The following is a 20,299-nucleotide window of genomic DNA, read 5'->3' on the forward strand; positions in this document are numbered from 1 at the left end:
AATGTGACCATTTACCTCCTTGAATATACAATTGACTAGGCAACCCATATTTCATCAATGTGTTTATATTTAATTTGAACGGATTGGTATAATCAAAGGTAATTCAATTGTTAAATATATTGGTTTGTTATAAATTATTAATTAGTACAACAGAAAACCTTAAACAATAGAAATGTCATATACTTTTACATATTTCATTCAAATATACAGTTCTATTTATTAAAACGTAGAAAATATTTACCTTTAACATCATAAAATGAATGAATTAATTAGAACTTCAAAAACACATTATAAGAAAATAATAGCATTGCTAACAGGCGCCCTTTTAATCTATGTCTTTAAAAAGTTCTTCAAAAAATGCAATGACAAGAAAATCAAGAAACCTGAAGATACATCAAATGAAAGCATTGTTGAAAATGAAAATAAATCTATCAGTCTTAGGGAATTGTTAATAGAAATAGCAGAATCCAGTGACGATGAGATAAAGCAACTTACTTCTAGTGTGTACAAATTATACGAAAAACAGAATCCATCATTTTAATGTTTCTCTTATATATTAAAAATTATAGTTTTAAATATCAATCAATTTAAAGTGTCAATTGTCACGTTTGCTATACATTATACATTCAATTTATTTTACCTCCGTAATTGAGAATGGATGACTTCGCTACAAATATTAAAGCTCACTACAAGAAGATTATCCTATGCATAACTGGTGTTCTTTTTATTTACACTGTACATAAATATATAAAATCGATCACTGGGAAGAAACCAAAGGAAGAAGATACTAAACCCCCTCCCACGATTGCTAATGACGAGACTGTAGAAAAAATAATTGAAGAGCTGCCCTTGGAGCAAATCAGTCCTGAGAAAAGCCCCAGTCTAAAAGATTTGCTATCTGACTTAGAACAGTTCAGCGATGACGAGGATTGGCAAGATCTGATTGCTAGTGTCAAAACGTTTTATAATCAAAATCCTAAGCGAGTTATTAAGGAGAAGAATTAAATTGTTATTTTTAGAATAAATTCATGCAACCACTAAAGCTTTTTACTTCAACACTAAACCACTATATTTGCTAGGTAAAAATGGGTACGTAACGACTAATTAAAATGCAACATATATTCTAATTCAATCTTTTATTAATTTAGTTATGAAAAACTGTGTGTTTACACGAGCAATTCTAATGCCCTTTAACTTCATTTAAATAAAATTCAGTACAATAGGGTTAAAGCACAATATAAATGCGTTCAATAACAATTAAATAAATTAAGGTTTACAATGGTGCAAGTATCTTGGATACAGGCATACTTCTCTGATGTGGTATCTGTTGAGTAACCAACAGACAAATCTTTCTAATCCAAGACCATATCCACCATGTGGGCAAGTTCCATATTTTCTTTGGTCAGTGTACCAGAAATAAGGAGCTGGGTCAATTCCTTCACGTTTGTATCTAAAAAAAATATTTTGTAAACATTTTGTTTGTGTATTGTTGTATTTACAATTTACCCTTCAAGAAGTTCTTCCAGATCCCACATCCTCATGGATCCTCCGACGATTTCACCGACGTTTGGAAGAAGAACATCTACACTCTCAGTTAATCTGTTGTCTTCAGGGCATTTGCTCATGTAGAAAGATTTAATGTTGGCGGGGAAGCGGCACAACATTATCGGTTTGTTAATTTGGTCCGTCATTTTTCTTTCAGGCATTTCAGGAATATCCTAAAACAAACATGAATGTTGAAATAAAGAGAATGAAACATAATGTAAAATTTACCTCTCCAAATTCATAGAAACTACCATCTTCTTTGGTAATGTTGTTTTCCTTCAAATATGTAATTGCATCAGCATAGTTCATTCTCATGAATGGACGCGTGGGCACTTGGAAGTTGGGGTTCAATTCCTTCACTATATGTCCATAGGGAGACTTCAAAACGCGATCCACAACATCGCAAATCAAATCTTCTAGTCTGTTAAGCAGATCGTCGAACGAAATGAAGGGGCATTCTGCTTCCACATGAGTATATCTGAAAAAATTGTGATGATGCAACCTTATGTTCAGGGAAAATCCAGAAATGTATAAATATATCTAACCATTAAATGGGAATGTGAGTAATATTTATTTATAGTCAAAATAGACTTTAATAGTTTTAATATTAAACTTAGGGGGTTTACACAGACAATATGTGAAAAACTTCAGTATGCTTGTTAGTAAAACGAGACGTTAATAGTTCCAACAATACCCATAAGGGATTTACACAAAATATGAAAAAATTAATCATGTTAAAAATTGTAACTTACTCTGCCAAGTGTCTTCTGGTTCTGCTCTGTTCAGCTCTGAAACTTTCAGCAATGCAAAACACATCACCCATTGATGGCAAACAAGTTTCCAAGTACAATTGGGAACTTTGTGTCAAATAAGCTTCCTCCCTGAAAATATTCAATTAAAATTGTGGTAAAAAATTAAACTATTAAATAATACCCAAAATAGTCAAGTTTAAAGAGTGTGGAACCGCCTTCCACTTGGGTTTGCACAATGGATGGTGGAGTTACTTCACAATAACCTCTGTCCAGATAATGGTCCCTACACAAAATTGATCATTACAATTAGGTATATTTAATCATATTCAATAAAAAATATACCTGAAAGCTTTGAGAAGAATGGACCTCATCAATAGTACTTTGGAGGTGTTTTCTCCGCGGATCATAATGTGTCTATTTTCAGCTTGTACATCAGGTAAAGCTTGTTCATTGAGGATCGAATCAGCACCTCCTGGTGGTGCCAAACCAATCAATTCCCAGTAATCCACATGCAACTCATGACCTCCAGGTGCCTAAACAAAATTATGATATTTCTTTATTCCCTTCAAACTCATAAATTTATTTACCGTTTTTCCCTCTGGTACTTCCTTCAAAATTCCGTAGAGTACAACTGAAGACTCAGTGGACAGAACTAAAGCATTGTAGGTGTGGCAGAGGATATCATTAAGTACAGCCTGCAAGAATCCAGTTCCATCTCTCAAAGTGATGAACATCAAGTTCTTGCCTTGACGCCTGATTCTATGAGCCCAGCCATAGATTTTTACTCTCCCTCCTCTGTGTTTTTCACCTGAATTACAATTTAAGTATAATAATTGGTTATCACTGTTGCATGGAAATAAATAAATATATAAATTCACTTTAATGATTATTATCTACATATCTTTACTAAGAAAAAAATATAAAAATAACTGATGATGTAAAAACAAATATTAATAATGGATGATGCAACAATCAAAATTATATAAAATATAAAAAAATGCATAAGAATACAGTACAAAACTGTAAAATTTTAAACTTTCCATAAACATATCGGTTATAAATTTAATTGATAAACATCAGCAACAAACAATAAAGAAAAGATTCAGTACATACCATCAACAATTTTAATTCTTTGTGCTTTTGGCAATGAAGCATCTTCACTGATAACAATTTTCTTAGCTTCTTCAAGATTTTTCTCCCTTTTTTCAGCATCCTCCTCATCCTTCTTCGTTTTGTCTGCTTGTTTGTAGTTCTCCCTTACCCAAATCTTTTGAATTTTCTTCAGCTGTGACTTAGCAGCCACATCATATTTTACACCCTCTTCTTTTCCATCCACATAGATCACAGGGAAGGGCTCTTGTCCAGCCTTTCGCATGGCCTGCAGGATTGTTTTGAATGGTTTTCCTTCAGAACCATCGCCGGTTTCATCATTTCCATGCTTGTCAGAAGTATAAATTGCTGTAAAATGTATTTTGTTATAACATATTGCAGTAGAGATAATTAACAGACACGAAAACATCAAAATACAGGTTAAGTTACTTACGGGCTTTGTTATCACCGCTCATCTTGATTAATGTTGCCTGTAAAAGGGTTGTTTCACGACTGATGCAATCTCAAAAATGAATCTCGAGTTGCAGCGATAAATAAATAAATTGCACCAATAGGTGCTTTACCATGCGGCAATTGGGATTTTCTGACAGAGACAGGCCAACACGGCGTTGTTGCCACGTTTGCTGATGCAATAACAAAAGTGAAGATCAACTCTAGTTTGATTGAGATGGATTAATGGGGAATAAGTAAAAGGAAATTTAATGAAAAGTAAGGCGATTGATGAACCAAATTCAGACTTGTCTGTGTTTAAAGGTTAGACTTTCATAATTTTGTAATTTTATAACAAACACAAGAAAATAAATATTTGATAATTATATTATAATTATTATAATACTATATAAAGCATGTCATAATTGTGACCAAGAGACAATATGGGAGACAGGTTTCCAGTGCTGAAGTTTCATTAATTTATATTTGAATAAATTTTAGAAAACAATATTAATTCTTTTGGTAAATAAGTATAATTTAACAACATAGCTCATTAATTAATGTGTTCTTGTTATTATATTTCTTATTATGCCTTTTTATAATAATACAAATTTAATATATTATAATAATACGTTTAATTTGATTTTTATGTTTCACTATAAATATTATTCCATAGTCTCTTAATGCATAAATATAATTTTATAATATTAATTATAAATCACAAGAATAGTAGAATAAAAATTAGTAAAAAAATTATGATTAACTAAATATTATCATTATCTAGAACTCAAAAATTTAAAATTGAGAAACATACACGAAAAATAATAAAAATTCTTTTAACAAAGTCTCAAATTTAGCAGTGATAGATCTAAAATCTCAAAAAGTCGATTTTATACATTGTTGACACATACGCTTCATTAACTATCTTACTAATGAATTATTAAAGATAAATAATTATTTTATGTTGTTCAGGTTTTTTTTCATAATAATTTAAAATCAAATTATTCAGTATTTGTCACGACATTCCTAGGTAAAAACGTTACACAACATAGATGATAGATGTTGACTTTGTATTGTTGAATTAATAATTAATAAAATTTTGCTGTTCAAACCTTTTTTTATCTAGTTAGTGCAATAGATGATTGGAAGTTTTCAAGGTTTATTTTATGCTCTTTCAAAAATGTTCAAATTGGAAAGCATTAAAACATCCAGACAACAATTGCCCATTGTATCTGTCTTTGAATGTACTCAAATATTCTTAAATTTAAATATACAAATTAACTTAAAGATTTAACCAGGTATTTTCATTTATAATTATATTTTTCAACTTCAGTTCATAATAAAAAAGTTCGTTGTTCTAATTTAATTTAAATTTCGCGCTTTAGAATAGTGGTAACTAGTAATAACAATACTTACCTTAAAGTTCATATAGTAATACTTAAAAAATGTAAAGACGATATGTATAATTTAAAGAAACTTATAATTAATTATATTCATATACAAATAACTATATTTTTGGCTCTTATAATGCCGGTATTTGAACGGCGCGCCTTGTTTAGTAACATTTAAGCGCATCAGTTTGCCGGACCTGGACCAACACTGAATTCTCTTCCTTTTCGTGAAACACGTTGTGAAGTGCGTGTGAAAAATGAGGTACGCTTCAAAATATACGTTAATACTTCGCAAACTAATTGGATTATTGTTACATTTTGCAATAAGATCTATTCCTTAGAATTTTCTATTATAAAATCGGGATGGGGTTGTGTATTTTTCCGAAAATTTTAATATAGATGTTGCACCACATGGTGTTCTATCTTTATTTACTTCGGTGTTCATTGTTGATGGAAAAATATGTTTTTTTTTCTCAAAATTGGTGAAATATGTGTAGTGCAACTCTCCAATTAGGATTGTCTTGGCTTGTGTGTTGATTCGGTTGTTTTCCTAACCTAATTATTTTCATGATTTCAGTTCGTTAAAACTTCAAAAGAGGCTCGCAGCCTCTGTTATGCGATGTGGCAAAAAGAAGGTTTGGTTGGATCCCAATGAAATCAACGAAATTGCCAACACCAACTCAAGTAAGTACCTGACTAAATTAATTTTAAAATTTTATTAATTATCATTTTCTAGGACAAAACATCCGCAAATTGATCAAGGATGGTTTGATCATCAAGAAACCTGTAGCAGTCCACTCCCGTGCTCGCGTGCGCAAGAACACAGAAGCCCGCAGGAAGGGAAGACACAGCGGTTTTGGTAAAAGGAAGGGTACAGCAAACGCCCGTACACCACAAAAGGTAAACATCATCTACTTGTATTTGAATAATTGTATTAAGAAATTTTGTTTCCTTTGTAGGAATTGTGGGTGCAACGTATGCGTGTACTCAGAAGGCTGCTGAAGAAGTACCGTGAAGCAAAGAAGATTGACAGACATCTGTACCACTCCCTGTACATGAAGACCAAGGGTAATGTCTTCAAAAACAAGAGAGTCCTGATGGAATACATCCACAAGAAGAAGGCGGAGAAGGCCCGTGCCAAGATGTTGAGCGACCAAGCCAACGCCAGGAGGCTTAAGGTCAAACAAGCTCGTGAACGTCGTGAAGAACGTATTGCCACCAAGAAGCAAGAGGTTCTTCAGAATTACCAACGTGAAGACGAGGCCGCCGCCACCAGGAAATAATTTTAAGTGGACCTTTATATAATAAATAGGAAAAAAATTAACAATTTGTCTTATTTATTCTCGTCAAAATATTTAACTGGATTGAAGTAAAGCTTCTGATATCCCATAATTTAGGCTTTTATTTATTCAGAATTTAAAATTCTTGGAATAATTACAAATAATATATAAACATTTTTGATCAGATAAAATTACCATGAGCAAATTTTTAATATTTTGAAATACTTTAGTCAAAACTTTTATTTAATGTGAACTGATATAATTTACTATTGCTACTGTATTCTTATTTTTCTGAATTGAGCTGGACATAAATATAATAGGGATCTTTTTCTTTCCGTTTTTGCAGGATAAACAAAACCATCATTTTTTAATAAATTTAAATTCATTTAGGTAGTCAAAATTGCAATTTCATATTTTTAGTAGAAACCAGGGATTTTCTTATAGGTGTATCAACTAACCATCTTCCCACAGTCCTTGAACTGATTTAAGCAAGTTCAGTTTCCCCCAGTTTATCTTTATGTTAACAATGAGATTAGATTGTTTTTTCACATTTGAATTATCTAGTTACAGGTGTTCTTTCAAATTTTTCGAACTTTTTTTTATTGCTAATCTCCAAATTTTTACTCTCCTATTCTTGTTTCAGTCTTTGTAACGCTGAATTATTTTTATTTTATTTTCACTTCTACCAATAATAAGACAAAAACTGCTAGTAATTCTAAAGACAAAATTCATGTAAATATTATGAACACTAATCAATCTATGGTTTATTGCAATTTTTTTGTTTAAAATTTAAGTTAAAAATTTGACTTTCAAATATAATAGGCAAAATAAGTTTGAGTTATAAATTATAAGTTCAAACATATACATTTTTTCATTAAACTAAATTAAATTTTTGTTATTTGTTGTTATTTTAAACACAACAAATTAATTCTAAAAGTATATTAAAAATGTTCAAAATTTAGTAGAATTTATTAATTGAACATCAAAGAAAACCCGTATGTACAAAATATTTATTGTTAAAACTTAATACTATTACAAATTATTTGTAGTAAATTATTAAATATAAAACAGAAATATTTATTTAAAACCCAGGAATAATCTTTCCTTTCTTTGCAGCTTTCTTTAACTTGTTCATCTTTTTATCTTTCTTCCTCTTTTGAATATTCTCTGTTCTCTTTTTCTGTTTTTCTTCTTTAGCCTTTTCAACTTTAGCTATTCTGGATTCCCATTTCTTTTTGCTTGACCTCTGCTTTTGCTCCTGCTTTTTCAATGTTTTCTTTAATAATGTGGGATCATCTTTTACTTTTATGCCTTCAGCTTTTGCCAAAGCATTTTTCCATGCTGTTTTTTCTTTAATCTCCACAGCTTTTTCTATATCACCACTCTCTTTCAATTTTTCAATTTTCTCTTTTTGTTTTTCTAATTTTTCCAACAACTTCTTGGGATCTTTCTCTTGTTTTTTGACCTTCTTTGTGCCAATATCTGAAAAGTCGAACTTAGAGAATACTATTTTATCCTCCTTATTAAACACAGGTTTTGAATTCTCTGCATTCTCCTGATTATGAACCTCTTCATTTTTCACATCATTTTCTTTTTTTATAGATTTTTGTGCCCTTAGTAATTTTAGTTGAGCATTCCTTTCATCTTGTTTTGTTTTCTTTTTCATTCGATTTTTCAAGCCTTTCCTTGTCATTTTCTCTTTGAAGGTCAGTTTTTTCTTGCTGGTTATTGCTTCTAATCTTTGCTGTAATTCCACCAATGACCCAGCTCTTGATTTGTCACCTTTAAATGTGGCTTGCTTCGGTTCATTTTCATTTTCGCTTTCATCGTCACTTTCATCTAAAAGTATAAAATCAGTAGTCATAAAACTAAAAAAATGTTTATTATATTTACCTTTTCGTTCCGGAAAAGAAGTAATGGACAACAAATTCGATATAAATTTACTTTCACGAAGTAGTATATTTTCAACTTTTTTTGTGTCAAATTTATTCTTTACTAGTTGCATTTTTACTGTTTACAGAGTCACCTCCGCACGTGCAATATTTAAAGTTTTTAAAAACATAACCTAACTGAAGAGATAGGCAAGCAAGTTCTATGTAGTGTAAGGGTGGTTGTCTACATTATTGAGGCAAATTCAAATTAATACAAAATTTAATATATTTAAGATAATTATAAATATTAATATGGTAGTTGTGCAGAATATTTTGAAATTTATTGATTCACTTTTTCACTATATATCATAATTGCTATAAAACGGAAATATACGTGCTTTTACTGGAAACCTGAAAAATTACGAAACAGAGGATCAAACTTAACGGGCAATATTCAATTCTGCATCTCATAACAACTTTCTCTCACCACGGCGAGCTAACGAGTTAGCATTTTACATCTATACCTTTCGTTTTTATTTTATATACAAACTGCCAACTTCCGAATTCACTTCAATAATCGCAGTGATAGATAATCGTAATATTCAAACTTTTTTTGAAACATCTAACATCTGCAACCCGTCCGTTTTATAAAATGGAAAAAAGCTAAATAATACTATTTTTTGAACTACAAAGTCTTACATCTCTACCAATCTTTATCAATAATTAACAGGCAGCATCGATGTTTTAATCGGTTGCGTATAATTATATGGATTATTAAATGATTTAATTTCTCCGTAATCGTTCCATTAACCGGTTTATCATTTTTATATCGTTAAATTTCGAAAGAGCCGGCTGGTTCGAGAATGTTGCCGTGCTTTAAACAAGAAATGCCTAAAAATTATGTTCATTACAAATTGTTACATAATATACGCATATTCGATGCAAGTTTCCTTTTTCTCAACGCGTATAAAACTAATAAATTCAAGAAGTTACACTGTTGATCTATGACAAAAGGAATCTTTAATTTTTTAAGGATGTGCGTTATTTATATTGAGATTACATTATATTTTTTGGCAATTATGCAACTTATTTTTTATAAGTGTTCTACTTATTTTTTGTTACGTGTCCCAAAATTCCACAATTATAACACAAAATTATATAACTTGGTAAAATCCCGTTAACATTTTTAAATACAATTAACGTTTCTTAAAATAATTATTTTGTTTATTGCGGTTGTAAGATTAAGTAATAAGCTTGCATTAATATTAAATAATTATAAATATAAAATATAATGTTGTCATTATATTAAATTAAATTTTTGTTATATGTTGTTATTTTAGACATAACAAACTAATTTAAAAATGTATTAAAATATTGAAAATAAATGTATTAAAATATTGAAAATAGAATTTTTTTAACTGATCACCAAAGGAAACACATTTATGTACAAAATATTGATTGTTAAAATTTAAATAATTACAAACTATAGATTACAGACATATTTATCTAAAACTTAGAAATAAAATTTCCTTTCTTCGCAGCTTTCTTGAACTTGTTCATCTTTTTATCTTTGTTCCTCTTTTGAATATTATCTGATCACTTTCTCTGTTTTTCTTGTTTAGCCTTTTCAACCTTAGCTATTCTAGATCACTTCTTTCATGTTTTGTTTTCTTTTTCACTCGATATTCAAGCCTCTCTTTGTCATTTTACAAATGTTCTACCTATTTTTGTTACGTGTCCCAAAATTCTACAATTATAACTTGAAATTATATAACTGGGTAAAATCCCACTAAGCATTTTTAAATACAATTAATGTTTCTTTAAATAATTATTTTGTTTATTGCGCTTGTAAGATTAAGTAATATGCTTACATTAATATTAAATAAACACAAAATAATTAAAACTTGGGTTTCTAAAATCAAATGCGTGTAAACAATATTAAAAATATTTCAAAACCAATTAGTTTTGAAGAGTTGTGTTGAATTACTACATTGATCAAAATGGAAAGTTTCCAATTTTCTGAGCAAATACTACGCAAAACTTCTTGGAAATTGCGTTTCAAAATGTGTGTAGTATATCTACAAGAATCTGAAATATTATGATTTCAGAATGGACAACAAAAGAAAAATGTACTACTTTCACGCTTGGGAAATATGTGTACTTAAAATAATATTTAAATGTTCTAAGAATACGTATGTAAATCAGATTTTACGCAACTTGATTATTAGTATTCGACAGTTAAAAATTTCTCCGGAAAGATTATTGTTACTGTGACTACCAACAAAATTCTTGGGTTGGGCAACGTTTTGCTTATGGTAAAACCGAAAATGATGAGTAATTTTGCAAAAAAATGTGTCTATTATTGTATTTTACGCATTACGATTTCGTATTTTATTTACCATCATTAAGATAGGAAGAAAGTCCAAATTTAAATTCAGTTAAACAGTAAAGACAGTTTCTTATTCTAATAGAAAACATTTCGGCTTTATTCAAATGCAGAACAGAAAGCAGAATCGTTGCAAAATTTTATAATGGCACAAAACGTGTTTTGCAATTTGTAATAAACTGTAATGTTTAATTAAACAAATACGAAATGAAATCACATGTATATTGAAATGCGTTATATAACTTCCTCATTTCTTCTTATTAGTAGGCATTTAAATGAATCACGTGTCTATTTATTATTGCCAAAATTTTGGACTAAATTTTAAATTAATTGAAATGTTTTAATCTGATATATATTAAATAATATATATAGCAAATATGAATGGAGTATGTAAATACAACCGACATTTATTAGAGATGTAAAATTATTATTTTATATTATTATTACATATTTACTCATGTTGCAACACCTTGTGGTTTCTTTGAAAAATTACTAGGTAAACATATAATTATATTAACGTTTTATAAAATTTTTATTTAAGATCACTTAACTAAAGCAACACAAACTTCATTACAATTTTTAAAGCTTATTTAATATTATTTATGTTTCTTCAAAATTTGGCACATCATATTTTGTTTAGCAATAATATGGGGTTATTAAAATTTAAAAAATAAATATTCCTTACATAAGAATTTTTTTTAAGATTTTGCATAAAAACGTAACACGTTACCGGTTAGTCCGTGTTGACTTTCGCGTATCAGTCCCGGTTTTTTATGCGACTCACGCATATACAAAGACGGCCGTAAATTATATTGATGAATGAAACTGAAGCACTTTCAGTTTGCGGTCAATATAATAATCCTTACATCATGCATAATGATGAAATGATGAAAAAAAATCCATTGAATATGAGGCCACACCGAATTCACCTTTCTCTGGTGCTGCGACCCAACCGGTCATCAGGAAGTCGCGGGTCCATACGCATTCCTCACAGTGGGAAGACACCAAGTTCAAGATAATTTCCTTGAGAATATCTAATATGTTCCCTATCATAACGAGTTCGTATATTATTTTAAGTCCTATTTTTATTAGTGACCTTAAAACCTAGTAATAGGGCGAATAAAGCGAAAGTTTCTACAAATGTTCTAAATCATTAAACAAAATAAAAGGGAAAAATATGCCCATAAAGAAGTCTTAAAGAATGACGGGTCAATTTAGAGAAAAATATTTTGCTGATGAATGTTTTAGAAATTGATTCACAATTTCTTTGGACCAGACATTTAGGTTGAACCTGAGTTGCAACATAATTAATAGAAATTTTATATATCGATAGTATAATTACAGTCGGATGATAATGATTATAGAGTGATAATCAATGGTAACGAGGCTATTAAAGTAGAGACAATGAAATGCGTTGCCAAACCCATGAATGATTAAAGGCTTCTAAATAATTCCGGTCATCTAAATCAATGTTGCAATATGGTAGTTTATATGTAGGCAATCGAAGGAAGGAGAACCACATCCCATCACGTACCACGAACCCCACAGTGCGCGCGACCGGCATCAGTAATTCAACGAAATCGAAAGTCTGCACACCGTCTAAGAAACACCGATTACAGTCCACCCAACGATACACAGTGATAGAGACATGTTCGACCTGAAGATGAGGCAAACCTCCTGAGAAACTACCCGAAAAAAAGTTGGTGAACAGTGGTTCGAAATGGCGAGACTCCTGTGTGCCAGTGCGGTGGTGATTTTGGTGTTGGGTGCGGGTTGCGAACCGTTGGCGGAAAATCAGAACTACAACTCGTCCGACTTGTCCTACCTCTCAAATGGTATTCAATTCCCGGTTGCGCCGTCCGATGTACATGGATCTGTTGCAGGCGAGAGTCCCGTTTCGGAAATGGAATGGATGCGGGACCTCTACGATCACCTGAAATGGGACAAGATCGTGAACGTCCTTAAGAACGAAATGTGTCGCGCCGATCTCAAGACCTACATTACGGATCTCCAAAATGGGACTTCCTGGGCGACCAAAAGTCAGTAAAAACTTTCTCTCTCCTGAACACATTTTAAAGCACACTTACGAAACTAATTACATATCGAACACCAGCCGGATAAGCAGCACTCGCAAACCAGATCTGCGCGTTATGTAATTTTTTGAGTTATTCGTGTTTTATGCTCTGATTCTTATCGCCAAGATCGATCCGATCGGATTCAGCGCGAGCAACGAGAAATAACATCAATTATTGGATCCTTAAACAAATGCTGTCCAATTATAATTCCAATCAGTCACTCATTTCCGGTACAGCGGGATTTCTAACACCACTATAAATTTTGAATTATCTTGATTGTGTTCTTTTGGAAATGTAGAGTTGGTGTTAAGGGGAAGTAGGAATTGAATAAGCAATTATAACTAATTTAATATTGTTTTAGTAGTTGTTAATTCACGAACTTCATAAAAAATGTACTATTTAATTTTTAAAATATGGCGATACATATGACTAACATAAATAACTAATCACGTCATAAAAAAACGGACGAGAAAGTATTGTTTCCATTTAGCAATTTTTTTAGTTGCTAGCCTTCTTCCGCTTTGCTATATTTGGAAGCAATTTACAAACAATTTAGTTAGCACCTGGTCATTATTTTAATTATTATTTTCTATTTTTTTAACCTATAACCTGATTCTGATTCGATCTGCTAATGAAAACTGTAAATAAATGGAAATTATTTGTTGTATTGAGCAAGAAATATGTTTTGGTTGATATAATCTTTTTATCAACCGCAAATTGTTTTATTCCAAGAAATTGTAAGAAATTATAAAAAGATATTAAACAGGCTTAGAATAAAGTAAATAAAATATAATTACCAAGAGTCCAGCAATGTGGGCTACAATAGCCCATTAATTTTACCCACAATATTTACCAATATTTACTATAGAAAGTTATTTGCATGAGGCTGTAAATTTGCTAATTTTGCAACCGGTATCACACCTTCGTTTTACACAACGGAACATTGACACTTTCAACAAATGAAACCTTCAATTTGGATGTTCTATCGATTGTTCTAATTTTGCAGAATAAATTAAATTACTGTTTTATTCAGTTGGACCAAAATATTATGGTAATGTTCCATTGACCTTTCTATTTTGCTGTTTATTTGTGCTGTAATGACTTACTTTTATCAATGTCGAGCTAAATAATAGTTTCGCAATGCCTATTTTACAGTTGCATTCTCTTTACAACTTTATCTTGCTAACCTTCAAAATAACCGCCTTTAAACGCTACCTGTTCTGCAATGGTTGTACATAATTAAAATAAACACTGTAATTGAAAAATCTAAACTGAAATATATGTTGGTGTAAGAAATTTTGAAGCAACTATTTAATTGTGGTTTCCCCGAATGCGGCAATGTGTAATTGGAAATTTTGCAAATCTCTTGATGTAATTTATGAAAGTTGGAATCAAATATTTAATTAAACTAAAATATTGAACAATCCGATATACTTTATAAAGGAAATAACTATTAACTATTAGAAATAAATAGAACGATAAGAAATAATCTAAGATCTGTTATATAAAAAAGAATTCCTGACAACAATGAAATATGGAATCGATAAAAGGAATACCTTGTATCTCCATTGTTACAGTAATTGGTGAAATACTAATTAAATTACCAATGTTAATTTCACTCTTCCTGATACTGTTAGATCATCAGTGTGTGCCTAAGTGAAATCATGTTTCTATACGAAAGCAATTTTCCAAGCAAGATTACTTGTATCACGATTCTAGACAGTTTTGTTTGTGTTTTGATTACTATCGTACAATTTGTCCATTCATAAATTTTTTATAGATTAATCAAGTAAACTTTACGGAATTGTATATACAGTGTGCACATACAATAAAACACTATTATTACTAAACATTTAGAATAATTTGAATATCCTGCTCCACAAATATTGAATAAATGTTTTACGTGACATACTAACATGAAATCATGTAACAATTTTAAATGTATAGGTCTCATTTTGTCCCTAATAACTGACCTTTGTTTTATCTTTATAGTGTACGATGCTGCTGGCAGATATGGCAGTCAGTTTTTCTTCGGAAATGACTATTGGCTCGGATCGTACTCACTATGCACGGAGCTAACAAATAAAGAAACAAATGTGGAAGTTCCTCCCTTCGAAACGTACTTCTACGTCGCCAAAGTGAGAATCAACATCAATAGGAAACTGACACCAGTGGTGAGTTAAAAATTTCAAATCAATTTAATCATCGAGATTTTCTCTTCAATTTTATTAAAATACCAAATTATCTCACTTATAAAAAACGGCGATAAACTAATTGACCGTATATTGTTCCGACATTGCTTTTACCTGTTTATGGCTAAAGACCGTTAAATGTTTTTAACCTTTGGGTGCATATTGTAAAATTAGCGGCGGGAAAGCAATATCGTTTGTTTGACGGCTTAGTGAAAGTTTTTCCTTTAAATTGACAACAATTTAATCCATAATTAATCATCGGATATTATAACACGTTAAACAATTGGAGCTTTCCCACCGTAAAGTTTAACCAGGTATTTGTATTGTCATGAGAACATCCAACCGGATAATTTCGTTTAATTCCTCGACAATTACAGGTCAATGTTTATCTCTATGCAAATCGTAGTTTTCATAAACTTGTCATTGTTTGAGAAGATTATGTAACACCACTAAATTTCATAATTTTAATGTATCTGGGGTTTTACAATGTTGCCTAATAATTTTCTTTTTTTTTTTTTGTTGTTTTCTGTACAAATATTTGAAAGAGAAATTCGCCGGTCGCAGATGGAATTCGAAATGAGAACGTCGATTAAGTAATTTTGAAATCTCACTTGGACGTTTAAAACGATAAGTAAATATATCATGGTATACAATTTCAGTTAATGGTCAATGTTTATTTAATGAATCAAAAAATGAGAGTTTATGCTAAAACTGCTGGAAGTGGCGCAAAGTGAAATGTCTGTTTGTGGAAATACACATTATGAAATATACGATAAACGATACGCAGTTAATTTTCGAGAGTTCATAAAATCTTAATATTTTATTGTAATTAAGATTAACAATCCTTAAAAATTATACTAACCTTCATGCTTCTTGTGATGTTCTTTATTAATTTCAATGTATAATTAGCAATAATTAAAGCTCCTCAGTAAACGATCAATTAATCACACAAGGAAATACTTATTAAATATAAAAATTTTATGTTAATCACTTTAATCAACAATATTATTTTTTGCATCATTAATTAAGAACTTAATTAATTTGCCACTATCCACATATTTATTATTTATTATTATAATTGAGTATGTGTTTAAATTACGAGTGAAATGAAAGCAAATTATTCACCAAGGTAATTGTTTATTAATTAATACACATTACATCGTATATTATAATTTACTAAACGTTATAATATTTGGCTGCGGACTGATAAATAGTACTGCTGCAGGAAGTAGTAATCGCAAGGATACGCTTTGGTGAATAACAATGCGTATAATCAAATTGTTGCCTTTTGAACAATTCTTATAACAACAACTTATAATTTTTTACAGACGAGGCAGTTGAACATTGGACAGTGTCTTCCTAAATCTTGTGATGTGAGTGATGTTCGAACATTGTTGGCACAAGAAAAGAATTACGGGGCTTCGTTAACTATTGTGGGAGTACGGGCAGTGCCAGGAGATTATTCCTTGTTTTCTGATGTCAAAGTACATATCATAGGGTAAGTCATCATTTTACGTGTTGTATTAAAAAAAACACAAAACGAGATTATTTCTCCGGATGTTGCGGTTTATGGATTAATTACTACCTTGTTTCCATCACTTATGTCGCATTACAATCTTGCATTTTATAAACCAATGTGTTACAATTGGTTTTCCAATAAAGATTTTTAGAATATTTATTGGTCATAAAATGCGGCTAATTTACTTTCACTGTAAAATGTTTCCTCATCAATTTATTTCATTATATATAACTTAGTTTTGGTCTTTAAATATTTCTTTGAACCCACCTTATTTGAAAATATTAAAACTTTACATATGTGTAAATCTTTAAATGTTAGTTGTATAAAACTAATGGTGATCTTTTAACTTCTAACATTTAATGTTATAGAACGTTAAAAGGCAAACTATAAAAAGAAAACTTTTCAAAAACTGACCACTATTAATGTACGTTGGGAAATTCACTTAATAGAAGTTCGCATATATGCATCATGTCTATTACACATAATGCAACCTAAATATAAATTAATGTAGTTAACTATTGCGTTGTATGTGAACATTTACTTACGTATTTATAATATAATTCGCGCATCTAATATGCAATTGTCGTTCTTCGGTACTTTGGGACTTACAAAGAGTGAAATTAGTTATATAAGTAGACTTTGGTCAATCTACTGTTTTATTACAGTAAACTTTTAGACTGTGAATCACTTATAATTATTGAGAAATCAGACATTAATTACAGAAATGTTTTGCAAAATTTTGAGCAATCAGAAGACATTCCGAATTTTGCAAATTAGGTTGATGACTTCGATTGCAAATGTTGAAAACTTCGTTATACATCATTCCACATTTTCAAATATATATTGCTAAAATACGTGTTGTAGTAAATATAAGGTACTGTTCCACAGAAATCGTTGAGTATTTAAGTGGATAAGAAATATCTGTCACGTAAATCATATTTTCACACAAGTCCTTGACTTAAATGTCTCACAGTAATAATAATAATAATAATAATAACTTTCGATTGCAAAGCAAAGAGTGTTAAACTGGCTTAAACATAAACGTTGACCGCCACTTTCTATTGCATAACTGTAAACAGAGCTGACAATTCGACATGCTTGTTTATAACATAAACCATGTAAAGATATGAAAATTAGTGTTATTGGGAGTTATAGTAATATTATTGAAGGCTCTTTATTAAATCAAAATTATATATTATTTAAATAATTAAATATATTATACACAAACTCGACGTTGGCAATTTAAAATAAACGTACAAATAAATCACCAGTATCTAAATTAATTGTTTGGTTGCAGGGGCGTTTCTATTGCCGTGATCTTCCTAATAATAGTGGCATCAATTGTGGAAGTCATAATCAATAACAAAAAATCTAATAAAGTCAAAGATGATGCGGAATTGGAAAACAACAATAATAACAACAACGAAGCAGTGAAACATGGCAACAAAGAAACAGTTCTTAGCAAAGATGACGAAAAGGAAAAGAAACCAAGACAAGGTAATACATTTTTCTTCTGCCGGTACCTTATTTAATATTATTTTGATGTTTAGGTGTGGCTTTAAGATTATTGCTGGGCTTCTCGGCCATTAAAAATGGAAGTAGAATTTTATCAGTTGATAGTACAGAAGGATCAATTAGATGTATTCATGGTTTGAGATTTTTCTCCATAGCCTGGATCATTTTAGTACATACTTATTTGGAAATATTCAGCATTGCTGATAACAAATCAATGAGAATAATCACTGAACGAACGTTTATGTATCAAACAATTTCCAACGCTACATTTTCTGTTGACACGTTCTTCTTTATCAGGTAACAAAGTGAATTATTTTTTACGTTTAACTCGTATACAATAAATATGTTTTTAGTGGTTTACTTGTGACCTTGATGTACTTCCGGTCGGAAGCCAAGAAGCAAAACAAGCCAAAGGATGAAAAACCAGTACAAATTTTCACCTCTAATTTCTCAAAATTTGCCTTAATGATAGTTTACAGATTTTTGAGACTGACACCTCCATATTTGTTTGTATTGGGAGTCAATGAAATTATCTTAAGATACTTACACAATTATTCTGTATATTCTCCTGCAATTATTGATCACATAAGTTGCAACAACTTTTGGTGGAGAAACGCATTGTATATAAACAACTTTTATCCACAACATGAGTTTTGTATGCTGTGGTCTTGGTATATAGCTAATGATACACAATTCTTTATTATAGCATCGATATTATTACTTATCGCAGTGAGGTACGTTTTAAATTTATTATAATTCTAATATGTTACTCAAATTATATATTTTAGGGGTCCAAGACATTTGAAATTTGCTGCTATAAGTGTGGGAGTTTTAATGTTAGCCTCATGGATAACCACGTTTGTAATAGCCATGAATTTCAATTTCATAGCAAGAGTGCAAGAACCCTTCGCATTGTTTGATCAACTATATGATAAGCCGTGGATGAGAATTGGTCCATACTTGGTTGGCATGATTGCTGGTTACTTTATCTTCAGAGCAGGAGATAAAGTAAAAATTCCTGCGTACGGAGTTGTTTTGGGATGGACTTTGTCTTTGTTGTGTTTAGGAAGTTTGGTCTATGGACTAGGTAAAGACGGATTAGTCGTTCCCGCATCAGCATTTTGGGCTGCTTTAGGCCACACAGCTTGGGGTTTATCTTTGGCTTGGATTACCTTGGCCTGTTGTTATGGCTATGGAGGACCTTTGAACTGTTTATTTGGCTGTAACTTATTTTTACCATTAAGCCGTTTGACATATTGCGCATATCTGGTTCATCCAGTTCTTATGTGTCTTAGCAGTTTTATACTGGATGGAAATATTCATCTCCACAATTTCTTTGCCGTAAGTAAATATATTTTTGTTTTTAGCAAAAATGTTAATGCTTTTGTTTGTTTTAGACTGTGATTTACTGTGGAAATGTGGTGTTATCCTTCCTTGCAGCCTTTGCCATATCTCTAGTGTTTGAAGCTCCAGTTGTGAATCTATTGAAGATTATTATGCATTAGGTGAAATTTTAAGGACTGCATTATTGAATCTGTATTATAATTGTAAATATTTATATTTAGGAATTAAGTTTGTACAATAAAACTATAACAAATGACGAATATTTTTTAATAAATCATAGTATTTTTTACAAAAATTAATTAATATAATAAATTACTATTTCTAATATATATTAGACTAAGAATAAATGAGGAAGAACTGTACATTTATTAGTAACCAGGAACAATTTTAAAGAGATATATTCAATATACATTAGCTAATTATATTTATATACTATAAATTAGCACTTAAACAGTAACAATATTGTCTAGACACTATTTACACGAAAGAAATCACTGAGCACATAAGTACTGCAATAGTCCACATTAGCTTCTTACTGATGTCGATGAGTTTCAAATCTGAAACCAAAATTGTTGAAATTGATTAACAGATTATAATAAAAATAACGAATGAGTTAATTTACCATTTAAAGAAATGTTAATACACAAACAAAAACAATTAGCCAATGTTAAATAGCGGAAGCGGAAACCGCCGAGTTGAGTTGCTCGGGATACTCCTCGTATTCTTTCTCTGGTTCCTCGTAGTCATCTGGGCCTTCATCTATAGGGTCTTCGTCGAATTCGGACGGCATTATTGGCGGAGGAACAGGTTTCAATGTTTCCTAAAATTAATGACACCAACACCCATGCAGTTAGCCCACAAAACATATATTACATTAACGAAATATGTTA

The 20,299-nt window shown here is 30.7% G+C and overlaps 6 protein-coding genes across 14 annotated transcripts in view; 3 read left to right on the plus strand and 3 right to left on the minus strand.

Moving 5' to 3' along the window:
* The window catches only part of LOC109596328 (cadherin-99C), a 380,168-nt gene extending 364,303 nt beyond the window's left edge, over window positions 1–15,865 (plus strand). The window contains exon 23 of the transcript XR_007547600.1: window positions 15,855–15,865. The gene's annotated coding sequence lies outside the window, so the exon portion shown is untranslated. The remainder of the gene's footprint in view (window positions 1–15,854) is intronic.
* LOC109601358 (asparagine--tRNA ligase, cytoplasmic) lies at window positions 1,120–4,023 on the minus strand. The gene is made up of 9 exons (XM_020017594.2): window positions 3,841–4,023; window positions 3,411–3,755; window positions 2,885–3,105; window positions 2,640–2,830; window positions 2,479–2,580; window positions 2,298–2,426; window positions 1,774–2,023; window positions 1,507–1,718; window positions 1,120–1,450 (listed from the first exon to the last, which is right to left on the minus strand). The coding sequence occupies exons 1-9, from the start codon at window positions 3,860–3,862 to the stop codon at window positions 1,267–1,269; spliced, it is 1,656 nt and encodes a 551-aa protein (XP_019873153.1). The 5' UTR covers window positions 3,863–4,023; the 3' UTR covers window positions 1,120–1,266.
* LOC109601357 (60S ribosomal protein L19) lies at window positions 5,337–6,554 on the plus strand. Its single transcript, XM_020017593.2, has 4 exons — window positions 5,337–5,489; window positions 5,805–5,911; window positions 5,964–6,127; window positions 6,187–6,554. Exons 1-4 carry the CDS (start codon window positions 5,485–5,487, stop codon window positions 6,508–6,510), a joined length of 600 nt encoding a protein of 199 aa, XP_019873152.1. The 5' UTR covers window positions 5,337–5,484; the 3' UTR covers window positions 6,511–6,554.
* On the minus strand, window positions 7,504–8,561 carry LOC109601360 (surfeit locus protein 6 homolog). Its single transcript, XM_020017597.2, has 2 exons — window positions 8,401–8,561; window positions 7,504–8,346 (listed from the first exon to the last, which is right to left on the minus strand). Exons 1-2 carry the CDS (start codon window positions 8,510–8,512, stop codon window positions 7,589–7,591), a joined length of 870 nt encoding a protein of 289 aa, XP_019873156.1. The 5' UTR covers window positions 8,513–8,561; the 3' UTR covers window positions 7,504–7,588.
* On the plus strand, window positions 12,378–19,665 carry LOC109601355 (nose resistant to fluoxetine protein 6-like). Of its 2 annotated transcripts, XM_020017592.2 has the most exons (9): window positions 12,378–12,599; window positions 12,648–12,803; window positions 14,832–15,013; window positions 16,360–16,529; window positions 17,848–18,047; window positions 18,101–18,362; window positions 18,419–18,799; window positions 18,854–19,406; window positions 19,463–19,665. In XM_020017592.2, the coding sequence occupies exons 1-9, from the start codon at window positions 12,485–12,487 to the stop codon at window positions 19,568–19,570; spliced, it is 2,127 nt and encodes a 708-aa protein (XP_019873151.1). In that variant the 5' UTR covers window positions 12,378–12,484; the 3' UTR covers window positions 19,571–19,665. The 2 variants fall into 2 exon arrangements, with proteins under 2 accessions (XP_019873151.1, XP_019873150.1); XM_020017591.2 differs by having other exon boundaries at window positions 12,378–12,803.
* A 90-nt stretch (window positions 19,666–19,755) lies between these two features.
* LOC109601354 (collagen alpha chain CG42342) overlaps window positions 19,756–20,299 on the minus strand; it is a 125,640-nt gene continuing 125,096 nt past the window's right edge. For 5 of the 8 annotated variants that reach the window (XM_049964099.1, XM_049964098.1, XM_049964097.1 and 2 more), the window contains 2 exons: window positions 20,032–20,229; window positions 19,756–19,966 (listed from right to left, as the gene is read on the minus strand). In XM_049964099.1, the coding sequence (XP_049820056.1) occupies window positions 20,077–20,229 (153 nt within the window). In that variant the 3' untranslated portion in view covers window positions 19,756–19,966; window positions 20,032–20,076. The remainder of the gene's footprint in view (window positions 19,967–20,031; window positions 20,230–20,299) is intronic. The other 3 variants (XM_049964108.1, XM_049964107.1, XM_049964087.1) reach the window with 1 other exon arrangement.

Source organism: Aethina tumida, chromosome 3 (assembly GCF_024364675.1).
Source record: "Aethina tumida isolate Nest 87 chromosome 3, icAetTumi1.1, whole genome shotgun sequence".
Lineage (NCBI taxonomy): Eukaryota > Metazoa > Arthropoda > Insecta > Coleoptera > Nitidulidae > Aethina > Aethina tumida.